Source organism: Schistocerca serialis, chromosome 1, assembly GCF_023864345.2.
Source record: "Schistocerca serialis cubense isolate TAMUIC-IGC-003099 chromosome 1, iqSchSeri2.2, whole genome shotgun sequence".
NCBI lineage: Eukaryota > Metazoa > Arthropoda > Insecta > Orthoptera > Acrididae > Schistocerca > Schistocerca serialis.
Genome location: NC_064638.1, coordinates 439,590,676 through 439,612,217, shown reverse-complemented (window position 1 = coordinate 439,612,217; position 21,542 = coordinate 439,590,676). Strand labels below are relative to the sequence as shown.

The 21,542-nt window shown below is 43.8% G+C and overlaps 1 protein-coding gene across 4 annotated transcripts in view; it reads right to left on the bottom strand.

Moving 5' to 3' along the window:
* The window catches only part of LOC126472713 (steroid hormone receptor ERR1), a 489,204-nt gene that overhangs the window by 136,639 nt on the left and 331,023 nt on the right, over positions 1 to 21,542 (bottom strand). For all 4 annotated transcript variants that reach the window (XM_050099956.1, XM_050099953.1, XM_050099955.1 and 1 more), the window contains one exon: positions 3,965 to 4,084. In XM_050099956.1, coding sequence (XP_049955913.1) covers positions 3,965 to 4,078 — 114 coding nt within the window. In that variant the 5' untranslated portion in view covers positions 4,079 to 4,084. The remainder of the gene's footprint in view (positions 1 to 3,964; positions 4,085 to 21,542) is intronic.

Below are 21,542 nucleotides of genomic sequence, written 5' to 3'. Positions count from 1 at the left end.
CATTAGTAACATGATTTTCAGACATATGATTATAAGATCTTTTTTCGTTGTTTTGGTGTAAGGAACCTGTCCCCAAATTTTGCAAAAGTGCTTGTGAAACACCCTTTATATGACTGGTACATTTTATATGAAGATTTATTCAAACCATTCTACTCCCTTTATCAAAGAAACGTGATGCAAAAATGTAAAGATTATAGAACAATTAGTTGTAATATGTTCTATTACCTAGGTTGTGTGAAGTCTTGTACTACGAAGATATGAAAGAAAAATTGTTGAAAACACGCGACAGGACCAATAGGGATTCATGAATGGAAAAGAAACGCGAGATGCCACTGGATGTTTCACGATCAGAGGACACAGAAAGCTAGAAATTAGCAAGGATTTCCTTGAAGAACAGAAACCTGATAGAGGAATTGCAAACGAAACAAAGATTGGTTGTAATGATTGGTGAAGAGGAAAATAGGGGAGTCAAATATTGGAATAGTGTTTTTTGTCAATATTTTTGCTGAAATGAGACAAAGATTGATTATAGTGATTGGTGAAGAGGAAAAGACGGGAGTCAAATATTCGAAGAGGTGTTAGACAAGAGAATTTTTTGTCAATATTTATGCTGAGAAATTGGTAAAGCATGAGAAAGAGCAATAGATATATACAGTTAAGATAGTCAAGTATCCAGATGATACGGCAGCGTTAGCGGATTCAAAAGAAGAGGGTTGTAAAACTGGGGAAATTCAGTGAAGATAAATGTAGGGCAAAACCAAAGTGGTGACAATTAGCAAAACATACAGGTTGCGTGAAGGTATCAGTAGAAGAAATGCCCTTGAGATTAGTAAGATAGTTTATGGTAGTTGTGAAATTCGATAATGAACAATGGAAAGTGTGTGAAGGAGATAAAAAGTAGCTAGATAAGAAGTACCAAGCAGTAGGTCAGGATAGGGTAGAGGACGTCGAATCGAGTAAAATATTCCAGAGAATCACAGGTCAAAATTGTACTGTAGTGGAGCTACGACCATAAAACGGCAGCAAACCAGCAAAGAACACGCATTTAAAATAACTTGCACGCTATAATGCTTGTAATACTGAAGAGCATAGCTGCTTACTAAATTTGTTGAAGATAATGGGTAAACATTCAGCTAGGCATATTTGAAATTCCTTTCTACAGATTGTCGCGTTAGAGCGAATTTTTACTGGACAACACTTGAACTTTAAATCAACAGCGCTAAATGTACCGGAAAACTATTAATTTGTGATTCAAAAAACAGCAGTGCATTAAGATAGATAACTTCTGACACCCTAAATTGCAGTATTAATAATAATTAACTGTAAAGGCAACTTACTGTAATTTCTGGTAATTTAGAGAGAGAGCGGGGATTAACTTTTCTTCTTATAAGAACAGCAGATGTATGTACTGAAGCATATTAACCAAATAAACAAAGTACAGTAGATCAGTAAGTGTGAAATAAGACAACAACGAAGAAGAAAACAGAAATTAAATTTTAAGTACTCTTTCTTTTTCAGTCCCATTTTTTTACAGCAAATGTTCGAAATTCCTGCCTGCAGCATCGCCCCAAGTTGTTATTAGAAAAGAAGAGATTGGCGCGCCGGCCGTTGTGGCCGAGCGGTTCTACGCGCTTCAGTCTGTAACCGCGCGACCGCTACGGTCGCAGGTTCGAATCCTGCCTCCGTCATGGATGTGTGTGCTGTCCTTAGGTTAGTTAGGTTTAAGTAGTTCTAAGTTCTAGGGCACTGATGACCTAAGAAATTAAGTCCCATGGTGCTCAGAGCATTTCTGAACCATTTTTTGAGATTGGCGCACGCAGTTTACTCGGACAAAATGATACCGCTACCCACACCTAGAGACAAACGTTTGCGTGCTCGTTGCTGTTTGGCTTTCATTTTATGGCCTTCGCGCCACAACAGTGCATGTCTGACCTACCGTTATCTGGAAATGTTTGCTTGATTCCACGATCCTGTCCTGCTCTGCCCTTACTATAGCTTTATTTTCCTTCACCGTGTGTCGTTGGTAAGAAAGCTGTTGAAACGATGAATGGTTTGTGGACAGCAAAAGAATTTCGATGTAACTAACAAATATTTTCGCGAAATGTTGTTCAAATGGCTCTGAGCACTATGGGACTTAACTGCTGTGGTCATCAGTCCCCTAGAACTTAGAACTACTTAAACCTAACTAACCTAAGGACATCAGACACATCCATGCCCGAGGTAGGATTCGAACCTGCGACGTAGCGGTCGCGCGGTTCAGACTGTAGCGCCTAGAACCGCTCGGCCACTCCAGCCGGCGCGAAATGTTGTACCTGAGTTTAGTATTACATGGTAAAGAATAGTGGAAAGTCAAAACAAATGAGAAAATTGTTGAATAGCGTAAAATATGCTTGTTAAGAAAATATTTAGAGACAAATGGTCCGATACAATGACAGAAAAAATGATTTAAAAATTAGGAAAGAATTCAACTGGAAACACTAATAACGAGGTAAACATCTTGGGTGGGACATAAATGTCAAAAAGTTTACTTGAACGAAGAATGATAGAAAAAGAAAGCTGCTGAAATGGCGAAAGGTTTGTTGACAGCAAAAGAGTTTCTACAGAATTAATATTATAAGAAAGATTTTCGGGAATTGTTTCACCTGGAGTGTTACTGCATAGTAATGAATAGTGAATAAACCAAAGAAAGAAGAAAAATACTCGGAGGGTTTTAAACGAAACTGCGTAGAAAACGCTTAGAGGAAATGGATTGCTTTAATGTGGAACGAGGAATACTAAAAGAAAAGGTGAGAAAGAATACATGCGTAAATGATAAGAATGAAGCCGGCCGATGTGGCCGAGCGGTTCTAGGCGCTTTAGTCCGGAACCTCGCGACCGCTGCGGTCGCAAGTTCGAATCCTGCCTCGGGCATGGATGTGTGTGACGTCCTTAGGTTAAAAAAATGGCTCTGAGCACAATGGGACTTAACTTCTGAGGTCATCAGTCCCCTAGAACTTAGAACTACTTAAACCTAACTAACCTAAGGACATCACACACATCCATGCCCGAGGCAGGATTCGAACCTGCGATCGTAGCGGTCGCGCGGTTACAGACTGTAGTGCCTAGAACCGCTCGGCCACTCCGGTGTCCTTAGGTTAGTTAGGCTTAAGTAGTTCTAAGTTCTTGGGGATTGATGACCTCAGATGTTAAGTCCCATAGTGCTCAGAGCCATTTGAACCATTTTTGATAAGAATGAAGAAATCATCTTGGTTTGTCATGAACTGTGAAAACGTTGACTGGAACGAAGGGTCATCGAAGAGAACGGCGCAGAGAAGAGAGCGGGAGGGAGACGCTGGCTTAGCACACCATACGGGATCAAAAACGGTGTAATTACCAGCAAATTAAGGAAGAGAGCCGACCGGGTGGCCGAGCGGTTCTAGGCGCTACAGTCTGGAACCGCGCGACCGCTACGATCGCAGATTCGAATCCTGCCTCGGGCATGGATGTGTGTGATGTCCTAAGGTTAGTTAGGTTTAAGTAGTTCTAAGTTGTAGGGGACTGATGACCTCAGAAGTTGAGTCCCATAGTGCTCAGAGACATTTGAACCATTTTTTAAGGAAGAGACGCGGGCCAGGAGAAGTCGTGAGCCTCCAGTCGAGACCTGACGTAAGATCTACCAAATACGAGAAGGCTATCGATCTGTCTCAATTTTATTTCAGCAAGCAGCAAAGGTAATTTGAATTGAAACTTCGAGATACTGTACCGACCCAAGTCTCGCCAAATGCAGGTGAACGAGTGCTTGTGGACTCTGTCTAGTGTATTTGTACAGAGACTACGGTGCAGTTGTTTAGGCTGCTTCGACAGAAAGAAAAGGGAGCGGAAATGCTTGCAGTAGGCCTAATAGAAGTGTAGCGGCGGCGACGAGTGTGCGATATTTACGGCGTGTGGGGCGTCCTGCGGTGGCGGCTGCGGCTGCGGTACTCACGTCGCCGGGCAGCGCCGTCGTGGTGCACGGCGAGTAGAGGCTGCCGCCGCTGTTGGACGGCGAGCACAGCGGCTCCACCTCCTCCTTGACGCGGCCCTCCGCCCGCGACATCATCGTCACCTGCAACACACACCTCACGCTCACTTCTGTCTCTCTTCATCGCAGTTTACGGCAAATGGCGAGTCGGAGCGCGACATAGTCAGGTGTATGTGACAAAAAACACTCTGTCGAGAACTCGCAAGTGGAGGGCGCATTCTTAAAGTTAATGGACCGTATCCTTTTACAAGAAGTCACGCCAGGTCAAGGATTTGGCAGCACATACTGGAGAAAACATGAAAACATGAGCCTTTTATGTTCCGTGAATGGCAACATGAAGGGATGCGAAACAGGTCAAGTTGAACATTAACAGGCAGAAGCAGCCACTATTCGTTATCTATATAGGGTAAACTAACAACAAATTATGACTAATGAAATACTACTCAATGTGATGATAATTATAGTAATTACTTCCACATTACTTCATTATATATTTTGAAGTCCCTCGCCAGGTTTTTCTGTCAGTGTGATCTCAGGAACTATTGTAGGGATTTTGATGCGGTTTTCATTAATAAAATCTACACTGAAGGGCCAAAGAAAGTAATACACCTGCCTAATATCGTGTAGGGCTCCCGCGAGCACACAGAAGTACCGCAACACGACGTGGCATGGACTCGACTAATGTCTGAAGTAGTGCTGGAGGGAACTGACACAATGAATCCTGCAGGGCTGTCCATAAATCCGTAAGAGTACGAGGGGGTCGAAATCTCTTCTGAACAACACGTTGCAGGTCATCCCAGATATGCTCAGTAATGTTCATATCTGTGGAGTTTGGTGGCCAACGGGAGTTTTTAAACTCAGAAGACTGTTCCTTGAGGCACTCTACAGCAATTCTGGACGTGTGGGGTGTCGCACTGCTCTGCTGGAATTGCCCAAGTCCGTGGGAATGCACAATGGGCATGAATGGACGCAGGTAATCAGACAGGATGCTTACGCACATGTCACCTGTCATAGATGTATCTAGACGTTTCACGAGTCCCATATCATTCCAACTGCACGTGCCCCACACCGTTACAGAGCCTCCACCAGCTTGAATGGTCTCCTGCTGACATGCAGGGTCCATGGATTCAAGAGATCTTTTCCATACCCGTACACGTCCATCTGCTCGATAGAATTTGAAACGCGACTCGTCAGACCAGGCAACATGTTTCCAGTCATCGACTGTTCAATGTCAGTGTTGACGGGCCCAGACGAGGCGTAAAGCTTTGTGTTGTGCAGTCAAGGGTATACGAGTGGGCCTTCGGCTCCGAACGCCCATATCGATGATGTTTTGTGGAAAGGTTCGCACGCTGACACTTACTGATGACCCAGCATTGACATCTGCAGGAATTTGCGGATGGGTTGCACTTCTGTCACCTTGAACGATACTCTTCAGTCGTCATTGGTCCCGTTCTTGCAGGATCTTTTTCCGGCCGCAGCGATGGACATTTGATATTTTATCGGATTCCTGATATTCACGGTATACTCGTGAAATTGTCGTACGGGAAAATCCCCATTTCATCGCTATCTCGGAGGTGCTGTGTCCCATCGCTCGTGCGCCGACTATAACATCACGTCCAAACTTACTTAAATCTTGATAACCTGCCATTGTCGCAGCAGTATTTGAATACGTACGTCTATACCAGTTTCTTTGGCGCTTCAGTGTAAGACATGAAAGCGATGCACCACGGAGGAAATATCGGAATGGGAGAAAATAGGTAGATGCGGTGTGCGTATTCAGACAAACAAACGATAACAACTTTAGAAAAATTGAATCACTTATTCAAGAGAAAGAGCTTCACAAACTGAACACGTCAATATGCATTGGTCCACTTCGGGCCTTACCCAAGCATTGCGTTGACAGAGTTGTTGGATGTCGTCCTGAGGGAACCGTGCCAGATCCGTCCAGTTGGGGCGTTAGATCGTCAAAATCCCTAGTTGGTTGGAGACCCTGCCCATAATGCCCAAAACGCCCTCAGTTCGGGAGAGATCCGGCGACCTTGCTTACCAAGGCAGGGCGGGCATTACGTTCTTGAAATGTAAGCCCATGACAGCTTGCAATGAAAGGCAACAAAATGGGGCGTAGAAAAAAATGGTTCAAATGGCTCTGAGCACTATGGGACTCAACTGCTGTGGTTATCAGTCCCCTAGAACTTAGAACTACTTAAACCTAACTAACCTAAGGACATCACACACATCCATGCCCGAGGCAGGATTCGAACCTGCGACCGTAGCAGTCGCACGGGTCCGGACTGCGCGCCTAGAACCGCGAGACCACCGCGGTCGGCTAGGGGCGTAGAATATAGTACCGCTGTGTTGTAAGGGTCCCGCGGATGACAACCACAGGCGTCTAGCTATGAAAAGAAATGTCAACCTAGACCATCACTCCTGGTTGTTGGGCCGTATGGAGGTCGAAAGCCAGGTTCGTATCCCACCACTGTCCACACTGTCCAAGGCACCTCCAGACACGTCTTCGTTGGTCATCAGGGCTCAGTTCGAAACGGGACTCATCACTGAAGAGAATTCTACTCCAGTAATGAGATAATAGGTGAAGTCAATTCTACTCCAGTAATGAAAGTCCAGGGCGAAGTCTTGTTACTCCACGATAAACGCCCCCCCCCCCCCCCCCCGCATTCTGCTACTAGACTGACAAAAGGCACTATACAGGAGTAGGGTTGAGAGCCATTCCACACCCAACTTATTCAACTAATCTTGCGCCGACAGATTTTCAGCTTTTCCTCTATCGAACAGCCTTAGGTACTTCCTCTCCGGGTGAAAATGCGCTCCGAACATAGCTCGACAAGTTCTTCGCCTCAAAACCACGTGATTTCTACACTCGCGGATTCGAAAAGCTGTCCCAGCGTCGGCAGACTGTTGTAAACAGTGAATGAGAATATATTATTCATGAGTAAAGTCTGTATTATGTGTATATGTTCTGTTTATTAAACTTACGGGAAAATGCTGCAAAGTTAGACATTAACTTAATATTTTAGTTTCCCTACTAGGATTTTATTATTTACACAATCAAACGTCAGATCAAGAAAGGAAATTTTTCTTCTTTAGATATGTCAGAAACCAAATTTTTACATAATATATTGCTCTCGCAGTAGAGAAGCCTTTACAGTAACCGAAGTCAGCTGTTCTTAAAAGTCATTTTCAGAAAGATGGTCTAATATTCTCTTGTAAGCTACGTTGTCAGGATATTCATATTGTATACTTCAGTTTTGAAGCCAAACTTGTGGGGTTTGTTCTGACTGCTAAGGTAGATATCCAGCACCGCTATTATCTTTATAAGAAACCATAATTTCATCAATTGGATACTCATTTTCTGCATCAAATTTTCGACACCTGCTTACTACAACATTCAGACAGGTTTAATTTTCACCAACTTGCCCCTAGACTGGCAGAATTATTCGAAACGTAAAGGTATCTGCGGAGTTTCTCGAATCGGTTTCGACTCGTAACACTGGAGATTTTTTTCTATAGTTGTAGAGTGAGTTCAGTAATAGCTATACAAAGGCAAATTTATTATATCCATGCAAATTAGCGTGGAAACGAATTTCTCCCTTTCATTTACACTTATATTCAATGATGACGATGTCTGATGCACAGAATATAGATTTCCCTCTTAATAATCAGCTTTATTGCCTCAGAGTCAAATAGTTCTCCAAAATATTGTGAAGGAGCTTCACTACATGATTCACGTAACTCATGAGACAAATCTGAAACCACAATCATAAGTTCTTGGTTCACCCATTAGAACTGACTTGCTGGGTGAGCTCTGTTTTGGTGGAAGGTTCTCGTATCTCACTAATGTTACATAGCTGATGCGGTATACTTCGTCTGTTGTTACTTCATCGTCTTTAGAATAAGTGTCTGGTTATTTTGAATGACATCTGAGGCTAGTAATCCGAATCTTTACTAGTACTGCATTCAGGTGCTTGATAAAAAATTTCGACGCTGCTAGATTGGGCACTCTCCAGAACATCTCCAGTCTCAATAAAATGGCCACGACGAGGCTCGGACTTCATCACTTCCTTTATCACTTCAGACAATTCATTATAAGGAACAATCAAGTCCCATGTCGCTCAACGTCGCTACAAGACTAATGAAGAAGTTTACAAAATTATCGACGAAGCAATCCGAATCATAACTCCTCCCTTAAATCGTCGCACGAACGTATTCCACTGAAATCACTCAACAGGGGAAAAACCACTGGACTTCGTGTGATACCTACACGATTCTACATAGAGTATGCGAAAGAGTTCTCCCCTGTTGTAGTAATAGTAGTGGTTGGTCGTAAGTTGCTAAAGAAGCACGGCATTCTTAGTGATTAGGGAAAAAAATGCAGGTCATTCCTTTTTTAAGAAGGGTTGTCGGACAGATCCGCAAAACTATAGGCCTATGTTCCTGGCGTCAGTATGCTGTATACAGTTGATGCCATGTTCCTTGACTTCCAGAAGACTATCGCGACAGTTCCACACTGCCGCCTAAAGAACGAATTACGAGCGTGCGCAATATCACACCAACTGAGTGAATGGTTTGAAGAGCTCCTACGAAACAGAACACACAATGTCATCCTTAACTGGGAGTAACTTTCACACGCAAAAGCAATTTCGAACGTGCCCCAGGCGAGCGTTATAGGGCCATTGCTTTTCATGATATACATATAAATGACCTAGTAGATAACGTCTCAAGTGCCACGAGGCTTTTCGCGGATGATGCTTTTGTATATAGAAAAGTTGCAAATTCAGAAAATTGCAGCGAAATAATAAATAAAATGTTCCGGGCTATTATGCCGCGGTCGAACGGATTTCTGCGAACAAAAATCAAAATATTTGGTTCCGGTACGTGGATGATACGTTTGTTTTGCGGCGACATGGCAGGGAGGAACTGGATCGTTTCCACAGACTTCTCAACGGGATCAATCCGAAGATTCAGTTAACCACGGAGAAGGAGGCAAGCGGGAGATTGAATTTTCTTGACGTGCTAGTTTTCAAGAAAGAAGATGGTAGCTTGCTCCACACGATTTACCGAAAACCCACGCACACAGATCATTACCCACCCCGGGATTCGAACCACAACCCACAACAAAACGAGGCATCATGAAAACGTTGGCGAATAGGACAAGGAAAATCTGCTAACCAGGACTGCTTAACGCAGAATTAAAACATCTCACTAATGCATTGCTCAATAACGGTTATTCGTTCGCTGTATGTTGTCCTTAGCTTAAGTTAGATTAAGTAGTGTGTAAGCCTATGGACCGATGACCTCAGGAGTTTAGTCCCATAGGAACTTACCAAAAATTTCCAATTCGTTCACTGAAGCGAAAAAAGCGCTAAGACCACCGCGCAGAAATCACGGCGATGCTCATTAAGGACGTTACTGATCGCGTAGGAAAACTCGTGAAAATGAGAAACATCGCAATAATCGACACACCCACACAGAAGATAAAAGATCACCTAAAATCGGCCAAGGATGCTCGCCAACCTCTGGAGAAAGCAGGAATTTATAGAATTCCTGTAGGTGTACGTGGGTACTAAGAAAAGAACGGTCAAAAAACGGCACTCAGAGCAGAAGGTCAATTACAGAAGAGGGGAGACTGACGGATCAGCTGTTGGCGAAACATGCTTTGCAGCCAGGAGACCAGGAGAACATCGCATTTATTTTGTCAGCCGGGGGGGGGGGGGGGGGGGCCTAGGCGCCTTGCCAAGGGTCGCGCGGCTCCTCCCGTCGGAGATTCCAGTCTTCCCTCGGACATGAGTGTGTGTGTTGTCTTTAGCGTAAGTTAGATTAAGTAGTGTGTAAGCCTAGGGACCGATGACCTCAGCAGTTTGGTCCCATAGGAATTTACCACAAATTTCAATTCATTTTGACAGGACCCAACTATTGGCAGCCACAAGTGGATATCATGAAAGGTTTTACAGGGAGGCCAAGAAATTTTGAAACACCCCAGGAATTTCAATAGGAAGGACGAGGGTGTGAAACTGAATGACATTTGGATTCCAGAGCTGAAAAAGAGGTATATTAGTCTTCCACCACACAGAAATAATCGCAGATAAAGCTGATGCCAGACAGATTCATTGAAAGAATCCTCAGGAAGTGTAGTCCATCGAAAAAGAAAGTACCTTTCAAAACTCTCGTTCGACCAGTACTGTAACATCGTTCGTCAGACGGATAGAGGAAATTAAGAAGAGCCAAAGAAGAATAGCGCATTTCGTATAACAGTTTCGTTTAGTAAACTCAGCCAACTCCAGTGGTACACGCTATATTGCTTTTCCTACAACTCCAGTGGCACACGCTATACAGCTTTTCCTACATATATCTCGCAAGAAGACCATGAAGGTGAAGTTAGAGAGATTCGGGTTCACGCGGAGGCTTACCAACAATCGTTCTTCCTACAGACCATTCGCGTCTGCAACAGGAAAGGGGGGAAGTGAAAGTGGTACGAAGATTATCCTCCACCAAACACTTTAAGGTGGCTTGCGGAGTACAGATGTAGATGCTCCGCAAGATGTCAAGAAAGACATGGACACGTATAGACGTCTGTGTTATGCACGATCGTGCTCATACAGAGCAGGTGGATACAGATCTAAGTAATTGAAAATATTCTATTTTGACCCAGGGGTACGGAAACTTCTCAGTCACGCTGTGTAGTAGTCTTATACTATTGTTACCCATTACAACAGTACTGACTTCCACACAGTTATCGACACGCACCACTTGGGTGTCTAATGGCGAGTGTGAGGCGCTTGTCCAATAACAAGAAGTTACTACAGGGAGCTGGACGGTTTGATCCCTGGGGATCTGTTGTATATCCTATATCACCACGCAATAGCATCAATTCCTATAATGACATTCTGTATGCCACCGGCGGAGGGCCATACACTTACTAGGGCACGAAACATTTTACACTCTAAGACACAAAAACGACCACACGAAGGAATTATCCAAATGGGGCGGAAGTCGGTAGATATACACTGATCAGCCAGAACATTATGACCACCGACGTACTATCGACATAAATCCGTCATGGCTATAGCAGCGTCACCTGGCGAGGAATGAATGCTTGTCAGGCTCGCGTCGGTGGGTGTAGTGTCAGTGAGCTTGCTGTCCGTGTGTAGAACGGAGAAGGCGCACCATCTACCTGAGTTAGATCGAGGGGTGGTTGTGATGGCTCGGAGGCTCTGCACGACTATTTCGGAAACTGCACGTCTTGTCGGTTGTTCGAGGAATGCTGTGGTGTCTTCAACATGTGACAAAACCAACGTGAAAACGCATCCAGACGTCGTGGTGTTGGCTGATCACACCTCGTTACAGATGTCGGACGTCGTAGGCTGGGCAGGCGGCGAAATGTGGCGGAATTAACATCAGACTTAAATGCTGGGCAGAATACAAGTGTGTATGAACAAACAGTGCACCGAACACTCCTAAAGATCGGCCTCTGTAGCTGACGACCCATGCATGTGCAAAAGTCCACATCACGACATCGACAACTACGAGGGCGGCGGCTCCGTTATGCTCTGGGGAACATTGACGTGGGCATTCACGGATCCAGTGGAGCCCGTGAAAGGCACCAGGAGTATCCTGCACTGGTTGCATACTACGTACATCCCTTCATGACGATTATGTTTCCCGACGGCAGCGACATTTTTCAGCAAGATAAAGCGGCAAGTCACAAGGCCTGGAGTGTGATGCAGTGCTTCAAGGAATACAGCGGCGAGTTGCAGTTGATGTGCTGGCCCCCAACTCGTCCGATCTGAAACCGATCAAACTCATCTGGGATGTGATAGAATGTGGCGTTAGAGTGCATCGCCCCCTATCCAGAATTTATGGGAATTGAGTAACTTGTGCGCGCAGGTGACTTGTGTGCGACCCACCAAGGCCTCACGGCTTCCATGCCACGACATACCGGCTTTAAGATAGGTGGTCATAACATTCTGGCTGATCAGCGTAAATGTGGCAGCAAACAAATGATTACAATTTTAGAAAAATTGCATGATTTATTCAAAAAAAGGGCTTCACAAATTGAGGAAGCCAATACCGCGTTGGTGCACCTCTGGCCCTTATGCCAGCAGTTATTCGACTTGGCACTGATTGATAGTGTTGTTGGATGTCCTCCTGAGAGATATCGTGCCAAAGTGTTGCCAGTTGGCGAATTAGATCGTCAAAATCCTGAGCTTGTTGGAGGTTTCTGCCCATAAAAAGTTCTCAACTGGGGAGAGGTCTGGCTACCTTGCTGGCCGATGTAGGGTTCAGCAAGCACGAAGACAAGCAGTAGAAACTCTCGCCATGTGGGAGCGGATATTATGCCGAAATTTAAATCCAGGATGGCTTGTCACAAAGGAGAACAAAATGGGGCTTAAAATATCGTCGACGTACCGCTATGCTCTTACATCTTACGGTGCCGCAGATGACAACCAAAGGGGTCCTGCTATGAAACGAAAAGTCGCTGTAAACCACCACTACCGATTGTCGGGCTGTGTAGCGGGTGACAGTCAGGCTGGTATCCCACCACTGTCCGACGCATCGTCTCCAGATGCGTCTTTGCCAATTCTACTTCAGTCAATCAGATTCCAGGCCGAAGGCCTGTTTGAAGAAGCCTCAAAAACGGTGGCATACCAACCTGACTGTCGCCACCATACGGCCAGACGAATAGGAATGACGTTCTGGTGTGCCATTCCTTTTCAAAGCTGGATCCCTTTGGTAGTCATCTGCGGTACCCTCGCAGCACAGCGGTCTGTCGACAATATTCTACGCCCCGTCTTGTTGCCGTTCTTGGCAAGCCATCCTGGGCTGACATATCAGCAAGATAATGCCTTCTCGCACACAGCGAGAGTTTCTGCTGCTTGTCTTCCAGACCCTACCTTGGGCAGCAAGGTCGCCAAATCTATCTCCGGTTGGGAACGTTTGGAGTCTTCCAACTAGCTCAGGATTTTCATGATCTACCAATTCAGTTGGACAGAATTTGGCACGATATCACTCAGGAGGACATCCAACAGCCGGCCGAAGTGGCCGAGCAGTTCTAGACGCTTCAGTCTGGAACCGCGCGACCGCTACGGTCGCAGGTTCGAATCCTGCCTCGGGCATGGATGTGTATGATGTCCTTAGGTTAGTTAGGCTTAAGTAGTTCTAAGTTCTAGGGGACTGATGACCTCAGATGTTAAGTCCCATAGTGCTCAGAGCCATCTGAACCATTTGACATCCAACAACTCTATCAGTATATCTACATCTACATTTATACTCCGCAAGCCACCCAACGGTGTGTGGCGGAGGGCACTTTACGTGCCACTGTCATTACCTCCCTTTCCTGTTCCAGTCGCGTATGGTTCGCGGAAAGAACGACTGCCGGAAAGCCTCCGTGCGCGCTCGAAACTCTCTAATTTTACACTCGTCATCTCTTCGGGAGGTATAAGTAGGGGGAAGCAATATATTCGATACCTCATCCAGAAACGCACCCTCTCGAAACCTGGACAACAAGCTACACCGCGATGCAGAGCGGCTCTCTTGCAGAGTCTGCCACTTGAGTTTGCTAAACATCTCCGTAACGCTGTCACGCTTACCAAATAACCCTGTGACGAATCTTTGGATCTTCTCTATCTCCTCCGCCAACCCGACCGGGTACGGATCCCACACTGATGAGCAACACTCAAGTATAGGTCGAACGAGTGTTTTGTAAGCCACCTCCTTTGTTGATGGACTACATTTTCTAAGCACTCTCCCAATGAATCTCAACCTGGTGCCCGCCTTACCAACAATTAATTTTATATGACCATTCCACTTCAAATCGTTCCGCACGCATACTCCCAGATATTTTACAGAAGTAACTGCTACGAGTGTTTGTTCCGCTATCATATAATCACACAATAAAGGATCTAATTGATTGCATAAGGGTCAGAGGTGGACCAACGCATTATTGGCTTGCAAATTCGTGATGTTCTTTCTCTTGAATAAATCAATTTTTAAAATGTAATCATTTGTTTGTCTGTACATGTACGCCACATCTACCGATTTCCGTTCCATTCGGATAATTCCTTCGTGGTTCGTCCTTCTTTGTCTTAAGAGTTAGGCCGTATACCTCATTGTTGCGTGGATCCCTTAAGGTTCTAGAACTCACGGAGAGTGCACGTTCGTTTCACTGGAGACGTGAGGTGGCACGGTGACACAGAGTGGTGAGCTCTGTGGCCTGGCAGGCGGCGCAGCACGCTACCGCCTCAGCCGCGGCCTGCCCGCGGCCAAGGCCAAGGCCGTTCGCCTTCCTCCTGCCAGCCGGTTTCACGCGAGCAGCACGCTCAGCCCACGATATTACGAGCAGCTATCGGGCTTCGCTCCACGTTACCCACTTCGGCGGCGACGATCCAAAACTAAGCTCTGCAGAAATTTCTTGCATATAAACGTCCAATAAAGATCTTTCGTAACTATTAATTAGAACTTTAGATTCTAATACCTAGGATTTGTGATGTGTTGGCAAATGTGCCAACACCTTGTAGATAGAGGAGGCCGAAATGCACGCTATCTAACGCAGACGGGCGTGAATTCTGGAACAGGATAAGTAGTGAACGGTAGCAAGAAAAGTATGCAGCTCCTCAAATACTTATCTTTATTCCATCCTTGTGGTACATCGCTCTTGATAATACAAATAAGACTATCTTCAGATACGGTTAATGGCGTCTTGCTAGGTCGTAGCCATGGACTTAGCTGAAGGCTATTCTAACTGTCTCTCGGCAAATGAGAGAAAGGCTTCGTCAGTATAGTCGCTAGCAAAGTCGTCGTACAACTGGGGGAGTGCTATTCTGTATCTCGAGACCTGCCTTGTGGTGGCGCTCGGTCTGCGATCACACAGTGGCGACACGCGGCTCCGACATGTACTAAATGGACCGCGGCCGATTTAAGCTACCACCTAGCAAGTGTGGTGTCTGGCGGTGACACCACATTTGTACACTTGCTTCTGTATCCAAGGTCGCTAATTCACGCTAGTGCAGTGCCGGTTGAAAGCGGGGAAGGTCGGTGCGAATCCTGGTAGTGGGTGGAATTTCCATCAGTAAGATTTGGCCGGGAGGAGGTAGCGTGGAATTTCTGAGCTGTAGGAGGTGCGTCAGTGTCCTCTGATAGCTCCCAAATCTAGTCGCATGTTTCATAGTTAAGAGCATGTGCCACTGTTGGTGTTGATCCATCTGTCAGGCGAAGACGTTAACTCGGCGGCTCCCTTGATTTTATCGTGAGGATGAAGTTAATTCGTAACAACAGGAACAGAACTACAACCATACATCATAGTCATCCATTCGATGCAACAGATTGAAAATCTCTTTATTATTCGTCTACGAGTAGGTGGCTATACGGCAAGCTACTGTAGCAGTTTTCTAATTTCCTGTGCTATTACGCGCAACTCCGTTGAAGAAGAAATCACTCGTCATTGATTTTGCATACATTGACTCAATTGTTATGCAGCCTATGTGTCTCAGCTGAGGTGTTACTGAGAACACTAGAACTGGTTCTGCCAATTATGTTAAAGCTCAACCAATCGATTAAATCTTTTGAAGTAAGAGAGTAAAGAAATGGAAAGCCATCCTTCGACATTTTCTGTTCTAGAATGCGTGAGACGGCACTTTTGGAAGGCAGTATCAACTTCGGATTTGCCTAATGGCGAAATGATTTTCTGCTTATCGAAGACGTACGTTTTCTTAAGATGGTAGACCAGGGTGACGCTCCGGAACCGGTATTAACGATTTGTCCAATAAAATAACAAACATATTACAACATTGACTTTCGTTAGACCTTCATTGCACACCTTTGAGGTTGTTTAATGGATTTTTTTAAGTAAAAAACTTGCACGCACTGGGCACTATACGGCATCGACGAATGGCCTTCGCGGAGTGCGAGGGCAGTTGGTGGGAGCTCTGAACGCCACAATTTTCAACCTAAATCAAAACCTCAAAAACTGCTTTGAAAGTGATGACACTGTCTAACGTAGAACGTAGGGATATTTTTTAAAAAAAATGTTTTTAAACAAAATGACGGCATGGTGAAATAAGTCAGTTTTTCGACAAAAAAGTCGTTTTAAAAACGGTGCTTCAAAAATTGAAATTAAAATATGTCGCAAAGATTCTACGTACTTCAGAGATAAAACGCGCCGACTCACAAGTTACAAGAAGGTATAGTGTGATTGCATCTATATTTCCATGAGTTATAGCTCCAACTTGAAAAACATTGGTTTGAAAACACAAGCGTTCAAAGTTTCAACTTGTATTTTTTAATCTTGAAATTAAACAAATCTTTAATGCAAGCACCGTATATTTGACATTTTTTTCGCCCATGTCGGAACACTCTCCTTTTGACGATATTATATCGATTAATATGTTTCCGTTTGCTAATGAAAGCGTGTTTTGCACGATTGGGATTACGTTTCGAACCTTTTCTATCCGTATAAATAGGCTTGTTTGTCGTTTTCAAGCACTCATGTTTGAGTTCGTATAAAAAACAAGCAAAGGTACAAGTTAACCAGACGCAAGACGAGCACATGCTTTTACCAAAAGAGTGATGCTATGAAGAGAAGCCTTGTTGAGAATAGTATTTAAGTTGGTACTTAACAGTACTTAACACAACAGTCTTTCATCAGCCTGCACCAATAATCAGTGGGCTCTCTCCTGCTATGACAGACTGACAGATTTTGTGAGATACTGATCACTTTATCTTGGAATATATCTTTGTAAAATGAAAACACAGACGCAGAGATCCAAAATAATCTCAGATGCAGCAGTGCTGCCTTCAGACAACTTGTATAAATATTAAAAGCGTTCAAATGAAGTAGTATATCTAGACAGCCACGGAGACACTTAGCAACTTCAAGGTTCTGAGACTTGGACCACTTAGAGAAAGCATATGATGAATACTATGCAAATATTGCTTCATGTTATACAAGAGGCATTCGAAAGTATCCTATCCTCTTTTTGGGTGTACCTGCACAACCTGGACATTACTAATTGCGACTGGTTCTAACATGGCTCAAATGATATTTGTGCTTACTAATTCTTGCTAAATACGAAGTGTCATGCATTCTACTCATCCAGGCTAAAGGCGAAAAACTAAACATCATTGAAACACTCCAAATATACAAACGCCGAAGACAACAAACAGAGTCCATTCGAAATGATAACACACACACACACACACACACACTTGATGACATAATTATTTCATATGCTATGTGTTTTGTTTTGCAATGTGTTTTTCGCAGTTATTACATTTTACATGCCACCCTTGATCCTTTCAGTGTTTACAAAGTGTGATGTTGATATGTGATATAACATGACAGGAAAAGCAGCTTGTGGACGCTGGAGCTGGAGTTATTTTTATTTTTGCTTTCATATTTATATATTCGTTCAAGCTTTCAGTGCAAGACCTCCACGTAACTAATTATAAGCTATGTACATTCTACAAGACAGTGTCGTCAGAAGTTAAACCAAAGTCATAATACAACACATACATGCTGTAATAATCCACATAAATCTACTTGATAATGTAGATTTCAACTACTGTAACGCGTCGTGGAAATTAATAAATAGTGATGGGTAACAGTAAACTAGTTGTTTCATGCGATCGCGTTATTGCTAAATATATCTGGTCTAACAATATCTAAATATCATTATTAAGTGCTAGGCGTCCTGCTTGCTCACATTATTCGCTTCTTTTCTGCTCTCATTTTGTCGTATAGGTAGTCTGTGTTTAGCCTTATTTAAAAACTAGCGACCTGCTCTGGCTTGCACGGATAGCACTAAGTGTCTACGGCCGGACGACTTTCCGTCGTGGGGGTAGTATATTATACACACAAAACTTCCCCCTGAATCAGTCTGTCTATTAGTGAAAATCTTATCAAAAACCTTATAGTACTTCCTGAAATTAAGGCTTCACTGAAAAACGCGGCGGGGCACTTTAATTCATATAACATATACCGAAAACGCATACGAGTATTTGAAAAAAATTGATTGATTAATAAAGACAATTGTCTTCCCGATATTTGCGGGCATTGGTTTTCTTCCTAGATTATTTCTTTCCATTTCGTACGGGGTTTATTGTTTTCGTAATTTGACAAATTTATTTTGTCTTTGTCTCTGGATGTCAGTGGTCTTTTAGTCCAATGGAGGCAAGTCTTGTGCACCATCTGTCGTCTGTGAATCACGTAAACTTTGTTACGTGTGTCGTCGTTTTTTAACTGTTTGTCATCATATTTTAACTGTTTGCGTATCATATTTTCTAAGGCGCCAGCCGTTTGCCTAAACTAGACAATACAAGGCTGCCTGAAACCCATCCTCAGGGGCAGATGTACCAGACCAACGGACACTACCCACCGCTAGGATTCACGATTCTTGCCGCGGAAGATTCACGGTTTTTGCAATGGAAGCCAGCGCGCAGCGAAGTGGGCTATGCCGCCAGTCAGGATTTCGCCTACATTATGCATTCCCATGAACCATGGACCTTGCCGTTGGTGGGGAGGCTTGCGTGCCTCAGCGATACAGATAGCCGTACCGTAGGTGCAACCACAACGGAGGGGTATCTGTTGAGAGGCCAGACAAACGTATGGTTCCTGAAGAGGGGCAGCAGCCTTTTCAGTAGTTGCAAGGGCAACAGTCTGGATGATTGACTGATCTGGCCTTGTAACAATAACCAAAACGGCCTTGCTGTGCTGGTACTGCGAACGGCTGAAAGCAAGGGGAAACTACAGCCGTAATTTTTCCCGAGGGCATGCAGCTTTACTGTATGGTTAAATGATGATGGCGTCCTCTTGGGTAAAATATTCCGGAGGTAAAATAGTCCCCCATTCGGATCTCCGGGCGGGGACTACTCAAGAGGATGTCGTTATCAGGAGAAAGAAAACTGGCGTTCTACGGATCGGAGCGTGGAATGTCAGATCCCTTAATCGGGCAGGTAGGTTAGAAAATTTAAAAAGGGAAATGGATAGGTTGAAGTTAGATATAGTGGGAATTAGTGAAGTTCGGTGGCAGGAGGAACAAGACTTCTGGTCAGGTGACTACAGGGTTATAAACACAAAATCAAATAGGGGTAATGCAGGAGTAGGTTTAATAATGAATAGGAAAATAGGAATGCGGGTAAGCTACTACAAAAAGCATAGTGAACGCATTATTGTGACCAAGATAGATACGAAGCCCACACCTACTACAGTAGTACAAGTTTATATGCCAACTAGCTCTGCAGATGACGAAGAAATTGAAGGAATGTATGATGAAATAAAAGAAATTATTCAGATTGTGAAGGGAGACGAAAATTTAATAGTCATGGGTGACTGGAATTCGAGTGTAGGAAAAGGGAGAGAAGGAAACATAGTAGGTGAATATGGATTGGGGGACAGAAATGAAAGAGGAAGCCGCCTGGTAGAATTTTGCACAGAGCATAACTTAATCATAACTAACACTTGGTTTAAGAATCATGAAAGAAGGTTGTATACATGGAAGAACCCTGGAGATACTAAAAGGTATCAGATAGATTATATAATGGTAAGACAGAGATTTAGGAACCAGGTTTTAAATTGTAAGACATTTCCAGGGGCAGATGTGGACTCTGACCACAATCTATTGGTTATGACCTGTAGATTAAAACTGAAGAAACTGCAAAAAGGTGGGAATTTAAGGAGATGGGACCTGGATAAACTGAAAGAACCAGAGGTTGTACAGAGATTCAGGGAGAGCATAAGGGAGCAATTGACAGGAATGGGGGAAATAAATACAGTAGAAGAAGAATGGGTAGCTTTGAGGGATGAAGTAGTGAAGGTAGCAGAGGATCAAGTAGGTAAAAAGACGAGGGCTAGTAGAAATCCTTGGGTAACAGAAGAAATATTGAATTTAATTGATGAAAGGAGAAAATATAAAAATGCAGTAAGTGAAACAGGCAAAAAGGAATACAAACGTCTCAAAAATGAGATCGACAGGAAGTGCAAAATGGCTAAGCAGGGATGGCTAGAGGACAAATGTAAGGATGTAGAGGCCTATCTCACTAGGGGTAAGATAGATACCGCCTATAGGAAAATTAAAGAGACCTTTGGAGATCAGAGAACGACTTGTATGAATATCAAGAGCTCAGATGGAAACCCAGTTCTAAGCAAAGAAGGGAAAGCAGAAAGGTGGAAGGAGTATATAGAGGGTCTATACAAGGGCGATGTACTTGAGGACAATATTATGGAAATGGAAGAGGATGTAGATGAAGATGAAATGGGAGATACGATACTGCGTGAAGAGTTTGACAGAGCACTGAAAGACCTGAGTCGAAACAAGGCCCCCGGAGTAGACAATATTCCATTGGAACTACTGACGGCCGTGGGAGAGCCAGTCCTGACAAAACTCTACCATCTGGTGAGCAAGATGTATGAAACAGGCGAAATACCCTCAGACTTCAAGAAGAATATAATAATTCCAATCCCGAAGAAAGCAGGTGTTGACAGATGTGAAAATTACCGAACTATCAGCTTAATAAGTCACAGCTGCAAAATACTAACACGAATTCTTTACAGACGAATGGAAAAACTAGTAGAAGCCAACCTCGGGGAAGATCAGTTTGGATTCCGTAGAAACACTGGAACACGTGAGGCAATACTGACCTTACGACTTATCTTAGAAGAAAGATTAAGGAAAGGCAAACCTACGTTTCTAGCATTTGTAGACTTAGAGAAAGCTTTTGACAATGTTGACTGGAATACTCTCTTTCAAATTCTAAAGGTGGCAGGGGTAAAATACGGGGAGCGAAAGGCTATTTACAATTTGTACAGAAACCAGATGGCAGTTATAAGAGTCGAGGGACATGAAAGGGAAGCAGTGGTTGGGAAGGGAGTAAGACAGGGTTGTAGCCTCTCCCCGATGTTGTTCAATCTGTATATTGAGCAAGCAGTAAAGGAAACAAAAGAAAAATTCGGGGTAGGTATTAAAATTCATGGAGAAGAAATAAAAACTTTGAGGTTCGCCGATGACATTGTAATTCTGTCAGAGACGGCAAAGGACTTGGAAGAGCAGTTGAATGGAATGGACAGTGTCTTGAAAGGAGGATATAAGATGAACATCAACAAAAGCAAAACAAGGATAATGGAATGTAGTCTAATTAAGTCGGGTGATGCTGAGGGAATTAGATTAGGAAATGAGGCACTTAAAGTAGTAAAGGAGTTTTGCTATTTGGGGAGCAAAATAACTGATGATGGTCGAAGTAGAGAGGATATAAAATGTAGGCTGGCAATGGCAAGGAAAGCGTTTCTGAAGAAGAGAAATTTGTTAACATCCAGTATTGATTTAAGTGTCAGGAAGTCATTTCTGAAAGTATTCGTATGGAGTGTAGCCATGTATGGAAGTGAAACATGGACGATAAATAGTTTGGACAAGAAGAGAATAGAAGCTTTCGAAATGTGGTGCTACAGAAGAATGCTGAAGATTAGATGGGTAGATCACATAACTAATGAGGAAGTATTGAATAGGATTGGGGAGAAGAGAAGTTTGTGGCACAACTTGAC